General features: G+C 38.6%; 2 protein-coding genes across 3 annotated transcripts; both read right to left on the bottom strand.

The window, feature by feature from the left end:
• Positions 1-5,657: 5,657 nt before the first annotated feature.
• LOC148870085 (uncharacterized) lies at positions 5,658-8,094 on the bottom strand. Its single transcript, XM_088972900.1, has 3 exons — positions 7,002-8,094; positions 6,260-6,802; positions 5,658-6,001 (listed from the first exon to the last, which is right to left on the bottom strand). The coding sequence occupies exons 1-3, from the start codon at positions 7,980-7,982 to the stop codon at positions 5,900-5,902; spliced, it is 1,626 nt and encodes a 541-aa protein (XP_088829026.1). The 5' UTR covers positions 7,983-8,094; the 3' UTR covers positions 5,658-5,899.
• Positions 8,095-10,315: 2,221 nt separating this feature from the next.
• On the bottom strand, positions 10,316-13,679 carry LOC148870084 (glutathione S-transferase L3-like). Of its 2 annotated transcripts, none has more exons than XM_088971922.1 (10): positions 13,351-13,679; positions 13,133-13,204; positions 12,784-12,844; positions 12,564-12,650; positions 12,322-12,420; positions 12,124-12,226; positions 11,943-12,019; positions 11,544-11,651; positions 10,707-10,787; positions 10,316-10,613 (listed from the first exon to the last, which is right to left on the bottom strand). In XM_088971922.1, the coding sequence occupies exons 1-10, from the start codon at positions 13,359-13,361 to the stop codon at positions 10,608-10,610; spliced, it is 705 nt and encodes a 234-aa protein (XP_088828048.1). In that variant the 5' UTR covers positions 13,362-13,679; the 3' UTR covers positions 10,316-10,607. The 2 variants fall into 2 exon arrangements, with proteins under 2 accessions (XP_088828048.1, XP_088828047.1); XM_088971921.1 differs by having other exon boundaries at positions 13,133-13,207; positions 13,351-13,604.
• Between the last annotated feature and the right edge of the window lie 657 nt (positions 13,680-14,336).

The raw sequence follows: 14,336 nt of genomic DNA, 5'->3' as shown, positions 1-14,336 counted from the left end.
TAGATTGTTTCGTACCAGATGTACTGTCAAGGGTAAATTATTTGATTTAATTATTGATAGTGGCAGTCAAGAAAATATTATTTGCAGGGATGTAACACAAAAGTTATAACTATTTCCTGAAAAACATCCAAACCCAAACATAATTGGGTGGATTAAGGAAGGAGGCGGCGTACGGGTGGAGGAACGCTGCAAGGTACCATTTTCTATTGGTAAGTATAATGATGAAATATATTGTGATATTGTAAGCATGGATGCTTGTCATATTTTGTTAGGTAGGCATTGGCAATTTGATACAGATGCAAAGCACATGGGTAGGAAGAATACCTACCAATTTGAAAAGGAAGGTATACACTACACCTTGTTACCCATGGCTGAAAAGAATATTCCTAAGGCCCCAAAAGCAAATGAGAAAAATTTTCTTACTATTACCCATCATCATGCTGAATTTATGAAAGAATGTAAGGATACCCATGAGATACACTTGTTAGTAGTAAAGGGAGAACATATGAATGAGACCCTGGAGGAAAATAAAATTCCAGTGGATGTACAGGGACTATTGGATGAATTCCATGTTGTAGTTCCAAATGAACTCCCTCCCATGAGAGACGTACAACATCATATTGACTTTGTTCCAGGTGCTAGTCTACCTAACCTCCCACATTACAGGATGAGTCCCAAGGAGAATGAAATTTTACGGGAGAAGGTAGAAGAATTGTTGAAAAAGGGACACATTCAAGTCAATATGAGTCATTGTGTAGTACTAGCTTTGCTAACACCTAAGAAGGATGGCAGTTGGAGAATGTGTGTCGACAGCAGGGTTATCAACAAAATTACTATTGGCTACAAATTTTCCATTCCAAGGTTGGACGACATGCTAGATCAGTTTAATGGTGTTGTGGTTTTCTCAAAAATCGATCTCAGAAGTGGGTACCATCAGATTAGGATCCGCACCGAAGATGAGTGGAAGACAGCCTTCAAGACTAGAGATGGCCAATTTGAATGGTTAGTCATGCCCTTTGGACTAACCAACGCACCCAGCACATTTATGAGGCTGATGAACCAGGTACTGCATCCCTTTACTGGTAAATTTGTTGTGGTATATTTTGATGATATTTTAATTTATAGCAAATCTATCACTGAGCATATGGGACATATTAGGGAGGTCTTAAAAGCATTAAGGGAAAATAAATTATATGCTAATTTGAAGAAATGCACTTTTATGAGTGATAATTTATATTCCTAGAATTCATTGTGGGCAAGGAAGGGATTAAAGTAGATGAAGAAAAAGTGAAAGCCATTAGGGAGTGGCCGACCCCATCAAATGTCACAGATGTGAGATGCTTCCATGGGTTAGCAACTTTCTACAGGCGATTTATTAAACATTTTAGTAGTATTGTAGCCCCCATCATTGAATGTTTGAAAAAGGAAAAATTTCAATGGGGAGAAGAACAAGAGCAAAGTTTTGCTCTCATAAAAGAGAAATAATGTAGTGCTCCTGTCCTTGCTTTACCAAATTTTGATAAACTGTTTAAAGTTGAATGTGATGCCAGTGGAGTTGGCATAGGGGTTGTATTGTCCCAAGAAAAGAGACCCATTGCTTTCTTCAGTGAAAAATTATGTGAAGCCAAGAGAAAGTGGTCCACTTATGACAAAGAGTTCTATGCTGTGGTAAGAGCTTTGAAAACATGGGAACACTATTTAATTGCAAAGGAATTTATTCTTTACATTGACCACCAGGCCCTAAAATATCTCAGTGGGCAAAAACAATTAAGGAGTGATTTGCATGCTAGATGGTCTGTTTTTCTTGACAAATTCCCATACAAAATTGTGTACAAGGCAGAACGATAGAATAAAGTGGTCGATGCCCTTAGCAGAAGGGTAGCCCTCATCAAGATCCTCAGTATTGAGATTGTATGTTTTGAGTTCCTAAAAGACCTATACGCCCAAGATGAGGACTTCCAACAGGTGTGGGAGAAATGTGTGAATCGATAGCCAACATATGATTTTTACATTCATGATGGGTTCCTTATGAAAGGGGAACAGTTGTGCATCCCTTGCACCTCCCTCCGCGAAAAGATTATCAGGGATCTGCACGGGGGTGGATTAGCAGGACACTTGGGAAGGGACAAGAAAATAGAGGCAGTCAAGGGGCGTTACTACTGGCCTAAATTAAGAAGGGATGTGTCCACTATTGTGAGTAGATGTTATATTTGTCAGACAGCTAAGGGACAAACCCAAAATACTGGTCTCTACATACCCCTACCTGTTCCTACTGTAATTTGGGAAGACTTGTCAATGGATTTTATGCTAGGATTGCCAAAAATCCAAAGAAATATGAACTCCATCTTTGTGGTGGTTGACAGGTTCTCTAAGATGGCTCACTTCCTCCCCTGCAAGAAAACAACAGATGCATCAGCGACAGCCAAATTATTTTTCAGGGAGATTGTCCGTCTACATGGGGTACCCAAGACTATTACATCAGATCAAGATGCAAGGTTCCTAAGTCACTTTTGGATGACCCTATGGCGGTTATTTGATTCGTCACTAAATTTCAGCAGCACAACCCATCCACAGACAGACGGACAAATCGAGGTGGTGAACCGGACCCTTGGTAACTTGATTCGCAGTATATGTCGGGAGAGAACAAAACAACGGGATTTCGCCATTGAACAGGCTGAGTTCACCTATAATAATGCAGTACACAGTTCTACAAGTAGATCTCCATTCTCCATTGCCTACATGAAGGTTCCAAATCATGCACTGGACCTAGTAAAACTACCCAGAGTACCCTGTGTCAGTGCCTCCGCAGAGCAGATGGTGGACCGGATCCAATCCGTCCAAGAAGCTATGAAGCAGAAACTAGAGCAAACCAACACCAAGTACAAGTTGGCAGCTAACAAGCATCGTCGGGCCCAAGTATTTGATGTCGATGACGAAGTTATGGTTTTCTTGCGGAAGGAAAGGATTCTCGTGGGAAAATACAACAAGTTGCAGCCTCGGAAGTACGGTCCATACAAGATCATGAAGAAAATCAACGACAATGCCTATGTTGTGAACCTACCAGATCATATGGGTATCTCTAAGACCTTCAATGTTGCTGACATCCATCGCTACCTGCCAGAGATGACACTTGCATATCCTAGCCACGACTCGGGGTCGAGTTCTTTCCAAGTGGGGGAGAATGATGGAGGCCCATCCCAAGGCCCACATCACCTTAGGGGCGGCAGCGCATAGGATAAGGATAAGGGCAAGAGATAACTCAAGAAAAGAATTCAAGATCATCAAGAATTCAATAACTCAAGACTCATCAAGAATTCAAGAATCCAAGATTCATCAAGAATTCAAGAATCCAAGACTCATCAAGATCAAGAAGAGTTTGATCCTATCAAGACCAAGATCAAGAAGAGTTCGATCCTATCAAGATTAGATGTTTTGATATCTATCTTAGTTGTTCTTTCCTAGTTATTCTATAATTTCCAGATGTACTGTAAATATTGCTTTTTCCAAGTTAATAGACACTTCAGATTTACACTTCAATTTTCGCCACCTTTTCTCTCTCCTCTTGAGATTTTTGTTTTGCTTCGCTAGAAGCTTGTGTTCGCCCGGTGCTTGCATAGCCAGCCTGGTTTATTGCTTTCACGCTGTGTCAAAATAGAACCCTTAGGACCGTTGATTATCTCATTTGCTTGTAAGTTGAGAAGATCAAAGTGTATAAAAAGTAGGCCTGTTCCAATTTTTTTAGTAGTTCTTGTGAGATTTTTAATGGCAATAAAACATTAGAAGACAAAGGCAGCCCATGCTAATTCTATTTCTTTTCCATGCCTGTGGCTGGTAATCTCCAGTTTAGATTGTAAACTGTAACTGGTGTAAACTCCACCATTGTATGAGTTTACACCATCTTGTAACTTGTAAGCCTATCTTATTCAACATTAGGTACCTATATAAGGCAGAAAGTCACAGTTGTTTATGTAGCTAGCTACTTTCTTTGTGGTACAACTCGTGGAAGATTTATTGGCCAAACAGTGTGATGCAGGGATGTAATATCAATTCTGAGAGCAGGACCAACAATGGGTAATGGCCTTTCTATCTTCTAAAGTAATAAATAACATACAAGATTGTAGAGAATATATTAATATACTAGATGACATGATAATCCTCTTATAAAAGGATGGTAGTTTAGGAAATGGCATGGTCTATTAACATATGGGAATCTTGGTTTATCAAATGGATAATTGAAAGCAAGAGCTTTCAAGGACTTAATCTTGATCTGTCTAAGAGGTGCCCTCTCAACCCTGATCTTAGTTTTCACATTGTACTTGTCTAGCATATTCCTCTTCCCCAAATCTATGCCCTTTCTTTAGCTTTCTTTCGCTGGATATTTCCCTTGAAGTCTCAAATATATTTCCTTCCCTCCTTTGGTGATGGTCTCCCTCCCTCATTAGTATCTTTGTTCAGTGCTCCTGCTGAGAATATGGGGAAAAGAAAATCGGGTACTGCTTCAATGATCAACCACAGTATTAATATATGATATGAGTCAGATTGTCCCCTGAATAGAAGAAGAGCCCCAACAACACCAACAACAAATGGCTGAACAGAAAGGATGACTCATGTATTTGCAGTAGGAATTACTTTGCTTATAAATACAGTTACTCATTTTTCTCCCTCTTCAAGTCTTAGCTCTTAACACACAACGCTATAGCACAAAAACTTTCCAACAGTGCATTCATCTAAGCTGATTATCTCTGTTCTCCTTGAAACTTTTTTTTTCTGTTAAGCAGCCCTGACAAATATGAAGCCGTTCAGAGAGTTTATAGGAGCTGCATTCAACAATGTGAGAATCTCCAATGTACCTATCAACCCCAGTGGTTACTTGACTTCATTCTCTACTTTGCCATTGACTACACCTCTTTGTCTCCTCCCTCCACCAACAACAGTCCCTCCAACGTCTCCTTCATCAAGGCCTAGTTTTCATTAGTTCTTGGGTTCGAAATGCAGTTTCCTCAATGACACAGATAATGAAGGAGTATAATTTGAGTGGCATCAATATAGATTATAAGAACTTCAACAAAAACACTGATATATTCATTGAGTGCATCAGACAGCTTTTAATGGTCATGAAAGGAAATGGGGTCCTCTCATTTGCAACGATAGCCCCATATGATGAAAAGCCAGTGGCTCTCTGAAGTATCAAGTATGATCATAGACTATGTTTAACTTCCAATTCTGTGTATGGTAAGGGGATGAGTTTTCTCCGTTCATGAGATCCTTTGAGACTCACAGCTTTAATCACAGGGGAGGAAAGGTGTTGGTAAGCTTCAGTACTGATGGCAGGAGTGGTGGGTTGCCTGTCAAGAATAGATTATTCAGCGCTTGCAATAACCTCTAAGAGTCGGGGAAAACTTAATGGCATCTTTGTTTGGTCTGTGGAGTGCAGGTGACTGGTTTTCTTATGAGACATAATCGGAAGCCCTATTAGCCTGTTCAAGGTGAATAGTAGTGAACTGGTTTTGTGCTAGCATTTATATATTGGCATGAATCTCTTTGAATTAAATGGTATCAAATGAGAATAATGTTTCGAATAGATCAGGAAAAGTTCTAATTATTCTCAAGGATAAAACAACTGTATTTCATTTTCTGCTCTCATTTTTCTTCCTTCATCTCAGAAATATAATAAAGATTTCTTGTTGAATAAAATGCTAATTCCCTGCTTAAATTAATTAATGTACAACAAGAAATACCATTGCAATAAGACATTACACGGACTATCAGTTCCAAATTGATGCAAAAAAAAATTAAAGCTAACCTGACCCTCACAAACTCACCCACCTACGCACTAATCAGAAAAATGAAAATTGAGGGAGAGAAGAAATTGAATGAGAAGTCGACTCAGCCTCCAATGCTACAATTCGCTTATTTCACCATGTCGGCAGTTGCCCACAGTTATGTATATTGTTGATTTCTTCTTTGTTGGCAAAACTCTACAACAATCTCTCCTTGGAGACTGCACAGGAAATTGAAATCTGGTTACTTAACAAACAAAACAGAGGAGTTCTGTGTTGACCATCCACAGGTGTTTCTACAACATTTGTGATTAATTGCGTGGCACCGACATGAGTTCATATATAATTAGATAGCATTGGATTCATATTTGAGGTGACAATAGAAATATTATAATTGGAAATCAGCTGGTTAATTAACAGAACTACCATTCACCTTTCTACGCAGATCAGACAGGAAAATATAAATGCAGCATAATTACCTTGTGCCAGCGGAGATTGTCTGGTTTCTTGAAGACAACAATGGAGTCAATTGAATCTGGAGATTCCATTTTCCATCTGCAATAAGGATGCGATTCTCTATGGCGGGAGTGGGTAGTCACTGTTTGCTTCTTAGCCCGATCATAACGAACATTGTCCATGTAGAAAACGAAGGGCTTTTGACATGGATGCTTGGTGACGGGCCTAGTGTTGAAGGCGTAGGCAGTGTAATCGGCCTTTCTGTACCAGTTGAGGAATGTCCTGGTCGGCGTTTCTAACTCTCTTGGTGAGATGACACCCCTGAAAATTTGGACGACAAAGCCCCATGATACAGAGATTGACCAATCTCGCCTCTTGTCATAGCAGATGGATTGCTGCATCATACTGGCTGAATCAAAATTGACTGGTTGAAAGAGGTGTTGGAGAGCTTCGGCTCTGCTCATGCGAGGGAATATGGGGTCTACGACGTCCAGGTGGTGCACCGACACTAGCGGAGTGACAGGGTGTGCACCCAATAGGCCCAGAAGGTTTCCATACACATCATACTGCACAGTAGAACAAATTGGATCGAAATGAGCATTGTCAGATGGTCATGGCTATCAACAAAAATCACCCAAGCACTTTGGGTCGTTATTAATTCGTTAGATTGTTCATCAAAAGCCATGCCTCCAAAATTAGATTACTGAGAAGATTACCTGTTACTCATATTGATTTCTAACTCAGAGATGAGATCTCTTTGTTTACCTGATGGAACCCTGCTTCTCTTGTGAGTGGCACCCCCAGCTCAGCCATGCAAGCTTGAATTCTGTCATCACTGCCATATAATCCAGGATACCGTTGGATGCACCGATCCTGCATCTTCTCCAGTTCCTTGGCCAAAGGGTAGCTTATAGCGAACCCACCTCCTCCATAGGCCATAGCATAGGAGAAAAATATGTTCTGGACATGGCTTTCAGAGGAGCTCCCCACATAATAGAACTGTCTGTGATCATACTTAGCAAGTACACGTACTACATTATCCACCACAAACACTGTATCATCGTCGCCCATGACGAACCACCTCACATCCTTCATCCCCAGCCTTGCTGTCTCTGATACCACCCTCGATATCCTCAGTGCTGCCCTTTTACCTTGCCGGTTGGTATATGGCATTCTTGATGTGCTACCAGATATCCGTATCTCTGGTAGTCCTTCGTTCCTTCTAGTCTTCACTGGCTTGTCCAGCCACACCACTCCTCTTGTCACCTTTGGCCTCCACCACTGTTTTATGTACTCCTTCCTCTTCTCCCATAAATTTGATGATGCTGCTATACTAAAGACAATGTGTTTGAGCTCAGTGTCAAAGCGGTGGGATAGCGGAGTCAATTGGATCTGTGGGGCCTCCTTTTCCTCTTCCTCTTGTTGTTGTTGTTTTTCTTTGATGGGTAGAGACAGAGAGGAGGAGTTGTTAGGCGTTGAAAGACGTTCTGTGGAAAGACTAAAAGCAGAAGCAGAACAATCTATAGCAGGTTCAGTACTGGTGAGGAGGAGATTGGTGGAGTAGAGTGCGTAGAGCATGATGATGATAAGGAATATCCAGGTAATGTGGCTTCGATAACCGCCAATGCCTAATGGCAATGCTCGTTGCTGGGTTGCACTCTTCTGTTCCCAGGCTTCCGGTTTCTTGTCATAGTCTTCAGGTTTCTTGTCGTGGTTGCTCTTGCTACTGCTTGGGTTTACACCCATCTTTCCGATTCAATGAACAGTAACAGAAGAAAACAGGGGAAATACAGAGGAAGATGTGAAGGGTTGTTCAGCTTGATTGATTGAGAGAGAGAGATGTTGCTTAGTTAAGAGTTTGTTTTAGGATGATCTATCTTGAAGGCGGGTCTCTCTCCCATGCTTACACCCAAGGACAAGGAGTAAGGTCAAACATTCTGGGCTACCGAAGTTGGCGCTCCATATAAAGAGATCACTTGGTTATAGGTTGAAACATATACCCGTCCAAAGAGTTTATCTCAATAATTTAACAATCCATTTTAAGGCTCAGTTTGGAGGAAATAATATGTACAGTGCAAATACATATAAAATAATACAAAAAACAAGGTTTTGCACTCTACATATTTGCATGTGTACTCCTTCCAAACTGAACCTAATGAACAAAAACCCATACAAATTAACTGTAGGGCGTTTGGACCTGGAGGCTCACTTTGGGAGGAGTGCAAAATATAAATATGCACAGTGCAAAACTTTGTAGAAAGTATTTTTAAGACTTGTATTTGCACTGTTTCTAAAACTGAAACCAGGCTCAGTTTCAAAGGAGTACAAATATAAATATGTAGAGTGCAACATTCGGACAGGACGCAAATCCGTTTTGATGACTGGGTCATGGATTGAATAGTTGGACTGCATGCCCGATTCAACCATTCCACTTCTCCAAAAACATAGTAAATGGTTTTAGATTACCTTTTAAAGTTACTTTATATCAAAATTAGCCCACTTCAAGAAAGGTTACAGGTTTGATTAAGTTCACATTTTTAAGACTCAGGCAACCTAAAACAATTTTGTCTGATGGTCCAAATTTGATAGCATTGCTTTTCAAGTGGTCTGTTAGTCGTATTAACTAATCATCTGCAATTCTACCCCTATTACTGGGTTAATCATGCATCAACTCTGCAGAGTTCCACACATTTTGAATCCTTGGCTTTATAGTTGAATTTATACCTATAAAACCTTGTGCAATTAATTTGAATGGAGTAGAGATATACTTGCAGTCTTGAAGCCTTGACTTTAAATGCATAATGCAAGAATGTATATAAATTAAGGGATCAACTATGATACTGGAAAGGCATCATGTCTAAAAGATTTGTGACCTATCAATTGGTATCATAAATGTGTTAATCAATCAGATGGTATTCATCAAAATTCACGGGTGGACTTTGATTGGTCAAAGTTCTTTTGGTACCATGTCATTCCAGCATCATAGATTTTAGTAGTAATTACTAAACTTTTTATGGATACATGTAGAGCATAGAGTTAAGTAGATTTATATATCTCTTATCCTACTCCTGAGAAGGATTAGCATTTCTCTTAATTTAATTTAACACCTTCTAATTCCTTCTTTGGTTGGGCAAGAATGATTTTATTCTCAAAGACTGAACGCACCATACAGATATAGCTACCTCCATATCACCCAAAACTATTTAATCGCTTTGTTAGGATTAGGGCAGTATTGCAATTGGGTTTGGAGTTTAGGGGGTCAACCATGAGTTTCTGATTCTGCCATTTGGGCTCCTTTTTTGTGTTAAAGTCCTGTTCAACAAAAGTGGATTTAAACCCTTAAATTTTGCAGTTTTTTCTTTTTTGGATTTGGAATTCCCAAGAGGCAAGCCATTTTGAATTTAACAAGAATCCAACCACATTAATTAGGGGAGCAAACACTAAATTCACCATAATTGGTAACTTGTTTTTTTTTTTTTTGGCAAATGCTATAACAGGCTGCTGATAGTGTGATAATCATAATCGCTTTGTTAGGATTAGGGCAGTATTGCAATTGGGTTTGGAGTTTAGGGGGTCAACCATGAGTTTCTGATTCTGCCATTTGGGCTCTTTTTTTGTGTTAAAGTCCTGTTCAACAAAAGTGGATTTAAACCCTTAAATTTTGCAGTTTTTTCTTTTTTCGATTTGGAATTCCCAAGAGGCAAGCCATTTTGAATTTAACAAGAATCCAACCACATTAATTAGGGGAGCAAACACTAAATTCACCATAATTGGTAACTTGTTTTTTTTTTTTTTTGGCAAATGCTATAACAGGCTGCTGATAGTGTGATAATCATATACTAGTATACTACAAGAAAGATGATGCAGCTGCTAATGTGACAATTAGGTGATTAGATGCGATCATTTAGGCACCAACACTAAACCAGGCATCCAAGAGACTACTTATGCCAACAATCAGCATGACCAGATCATGGTGTTCAAAATATTCATGGACCTTTGATGCATCATGGTGCATCAATTTGTCAATTCATATGATACTGGACATTCAAATCCTTGTATATGAGCAAAAGAGGAAAGAGTTGAAAATCAAGTAATCTTATTTATGCTGCACTGAGAAAGATATATTCAGAATACAAGTTGAAGTTCAATAATATATTAGTTAAAAAAACCAACGAGAACTGATGTAGGACAACTATGATGTGTAGTTCATTTTATTTTTAATATCTCCTTGGCCTTCATAGATGGATAGTGCATGCACATGGCAGACCAGAAATCGCCCTTAATATCACCAAATAAGCAGGTAGCAAAGAAACTTCAAACATTTATAGAGAAAATGTCATGCTCTGAAAAAAGCCATTACTGTTTTCAAAGCTATGCCTGCAAAGAAATAGATAATGATGGTTAGATAAACCCTTTTTTTAAATCTTGTACCATGAGAAACAGTGTCGAGAATGTGGATTTATATACTACCAGGAAACGTTTCTTGTAGATTTCGACAATCTCTTGTGGATCCCATTTGGTTTCTTTGTAGGCCTCAATCTTGTCCATCTCCTACAACCACAATAATTTCTTTGATATATAATGGCTATGAATCCAGTCACATTAGTCTCTTCCACCCAGTCACAAGATGCAGATCCAAACAAGGGAACATGTCAAAATGTTCTAGCAAGTAAAAGAAGTGGACCAGCATATCTATAAAATGCAGATTTAGATGGCACAAACATACATTCAATTTCTTTTTCAGTTATACATTCTTACTTGTACCAACATCAGGTCCCTTGCTTCCTAATAATCCAGAATGCATATAAAATGTGCAATCTAGGATTTCAACAGAAAATTTTCAGAATCCCACTGCAAATGCCAAATTCTAAATTCCAAGGACTAACTCACAAGAGAACAATATATCTTACAAAATAAAATTGAGATGGATAATCAATTCCAAGCTAAGGTCATAGACAAAACTAGTGGGCATAAACTGATGCACATTGAAGGATGTTGTCAGAAATGGAGTAAGCTGATGGATAGAAGAGTAGTTCAGGATTAAACAGAATAGAGAGCCTTAGTGAATTGGTCAGCAAGCTTTGGAAGACAATGATAATGAGGATGTCTTGGCAACAAAATTTAGAATCCCTAAGCTTTAATTCTTAAATGTAACCTACAAGGGACAACATCCAGTGGTTGGGAAATTAAACACTAGTCACTAGTGTTGTACCTAACAACTGAAACAAACAAGAAAAACGAAACCAGCCATTAAATGAGAATCTAGAAACAAAATAGAGAAAATATTTTTTTAGTATTTTGTTTTACCTCAATCCATGTTGCTAGTTTTGGTCTTCCCTCTGTGATGTCATACTTCTTTACTTCCGACAAGAAGATCTGATATCTTTCAATAAATGGAGCATAGGTTATGTCCACCTGGAGTTGACATTTCCAATTTCAAATAGAGTTCCACAAAAAACTAGAAGGAAATATAATGAATTCTACATTGTTGCCTCATTCCAAGGTATGAAACGGCAACATCCTTGTATGAAAAGCATTGAATAGTTAAAATTAAGTTGAAATTGGGAATGGTCCATTAAATGGGTACATAAATGTTTTGGCTTATCAATGCTTTATGAGAACCAAAATCATCATTAACAATGTCTAGCAAATAGCATATGCAAGTTATGACATGGAAAAAGGAAGGTGTCAAAACAATCTACTTACCAGACTGAATTGGCCAAGGAAGAAAGGGCCATCGCTGAATTTAGAAAGAGCAGTTTCTAAGTGATCAAGTGCTTCTCCTGATGCAGGTTATGATACAAATCAGCTTAAGGTATAGTGGTTACGGATATCATAATTTGTTGAAAGATTAAATTCCCAAAAGAGAGCAGAATATAAATCTCACCAAGTTCTTTCCCTTCATCTTGCTTGAATGAAGTAATCACAATTCCATTGAATGTGTCACTGTAGGACAGCAACTCTTCTGCAAACTCTCTTTTGGCTGGATCCTACAGTTTTATTTTGGGTATGACTTCTATTAAACCTGTGAAACTAAGAACAAAATCTCATCTAGAATACAGACATATAATTATCTAGATCTTACATCAGGAAAAAGTGGGGGTCCTTCGAAGTGGCTGTCGATATATTTAATCAAGTCGAGACTCTCTCCTCTGACTTTATCATTATGTTCCAAGGATGGCACCTACACAAGGAAAAATAAAAGAACCTTTGAATTTGATCTTATGAGATTCAGTTTTCTTTATTTGATTGTTCTTTCTATTCAAGGAAAAAATAATATATAGAATTTGTATGATTTAACTCTTCATATAATTATATCATGTTCACCTTATTTGTAGGGTAGACTTTCTCCTTGTACCAAGCTGGCCTGTTTTGTAAATTAATAGGAACCAGTTGTATCTTATCCTTGAGTCCCTGCTCCTCTCAAGCATTAGTCGGAAAAGAAAATAAAAAAAAAAAGAAGAAGAAAATTTCAAACTCTGCTAAAAAATGCTTTCAACAATGTCAATTCCAAGAAAATAAATCATTAAGTGGACTGAGAAACAACCTTGTAATTTCTAGTAATCCAGACACGCTGCGCATATGGGCATATGTAAGCTATATACAGCCTTCAAGAAACAAAACCCCAAATCAGATATCCAAAGAGACAGACGTTTTATCATATGGGCTATTCGAGCAAAAATTTAAACAGATAGAAACAAATGTGGTAAAATACAAAATTCATTCCGCGATCGTCAATGTACAAGCTTAGCGTTCTCCTTCCATACTCGAACAAACATCTAAACTAAGAATTAATTGCAGAAACCAGAGCAGATGGATAAAAGGAAAGCAGAACCATTTACATATATGAAAAGAAACACGAACTGACGAAAGAAATAGAGTAAAATAGAATCGACCTCGTCGTCCCATCAAAGAGGGGAGGTGGGCTGGAAGTGGAATCCAGAGATGGGGGAAGAACATTCTGAACGCTTCTGAGAACAAGCGAAGAAACAGGAACATCAACCCATCAATGGAAACAACAAGAATAATGGAGAAATGGACAGAAAATCCTGAGAACAAAACCAAAGAAGATGAGACTGAGGTTTTACAAAGAAAAAAGGGAAAAAAAACTAACCCGTTTGCCATTGCTCTTATAAGAACTCCGGTTCTTTTGGAGGAGTGAAGGAGTTGGCATGGGAGATTATTATAGCGGAATTATGGCGGCAACAGACTATTCTGGGTAGTTTTCACTTTTCAGGGAAGACGTCAGGAGTGACGAGTGACGGACGATCATAATGGCTGCATTGCCGCTTATTAACCGTCAGATTGACATCCAGTTATTTTCTTCTTTTCCAAATATCTGGGTAATGAAAATGCACTCTTTCATGGGACATGGGGTGTTGTACCTGCTTCTACCTAAACTCTCTCCGTTGGATGTATCTGAAGCATTTGAGAGACTAGATACAAAGCGTAAGGGCCTAACTTCAAAAATATACAAGGGCCTATTTTTGGTTGGGTTTTTAACGCGTCCGTGATCCGTTGGATCAAAAGTCTAATCACATCATCTTTTCAACTTTCCATTTCCAAACGTGTGGTTCTCGTTCATAGGCTTCTACCACGGTGTGGGTGTGGGAATTTAATGGTAACGTCATCCTTTCAATACTAAAAGTAAGGGTAAATTGCCGAAACCTTGCAAGTAGACCCCCTTCCGTTAGAATCGTTTAGGCTATGTTTGTTTTTTTGTGTAAAGTTTGTATCTATGTAAAAATACATCGATTGAAAAGTAAATCCATCCGTTTAAATAGTGAACTGTTTGTAAAGTAAGAAACGTATGCCGCGGAAAAAAGTTACATCCATGTTGTTTTTACATCAATTATGGCGGAGTTTTCGATATAAAACTTGCATTGAAAATAAATACAACCAAAATCGAACCTGGTTGTAAAGTTTATTTTGGTTCTCATTTACACCAAAAACAAATATATCTCACTGTTTTCAAAACTGGACCGGACCGGAAAAATTAGGAATCGGTCACTTGACTGGTTCCGTTTTTCTTCAAAATCGCTTTTTTCCCTAAAACCGTTGAACCGGTCAGTTAATCGTTCGAACGGTTTTAACCATTTT

The sequence above is a fragment of the Nelumbo lutea genome, chromosome 2 (genome assembly GCF_056320005.1).
Source record: "Nelumbo lutea isolate HS-2025 chromosome 2, American lotus-T2T, whole genome shotgun sequence".
In the NCBI taxonomy this organism is placed as follows: domain Eukaryota; kingdom Viridiplantae; phylum Streptophyta; class Magnoliopsida; order Proteales; family Nelumbonaceae; genus Nelumbo; species Nelumbo lutea.
Note: the sequence above shows the minus strand (reverse complement) of the source record. Positions and strands in the feature narration are given on the sequence as shown.

Excerpts from the sequence above, each read along its gene's own strand:
- LOC148870085 (XM_088972900.1), bottom strand. The coding sequence starts at position 7,982 with ATGGGTGTAAACCCAAGCAGTAGCAAGAGCAACCACGACAAGAAACCT. Across the intron at positions 6,803-7,001 it reads GAGAAGCAGGGTTCCATCAG|TATGATGTGTATGGAAACCT; the intron begins GTAAACAAAGAG and ends TCTACTGTGCAG. Across the intron at positions 6,002-6,259 it reads ACAATCTCCGCTGGCACAAG|TCTCCAAGGAGAGATTGTTG; the intron begins GTAATTATGCTG and ends TTTCCTGTGCAG.
- LOC148870084 (XM_088971921.1), bottom strand. Across the intron at positions 12,845-13,132 it reads CTCTTTGATGGGACGACGAG|GCTGTATATAGCTTACATAT; the intron begins GTCGATTCTATT and ends TGTTTCTTGAAG. Across the intron at positions 12,651-12,783 it reads GGATTACTAGAAATTACAAG|GGACTCAAGGATAAGATACA; the intron begins GTTGTTTCTCAG and ends TGAGAGGAGCAG.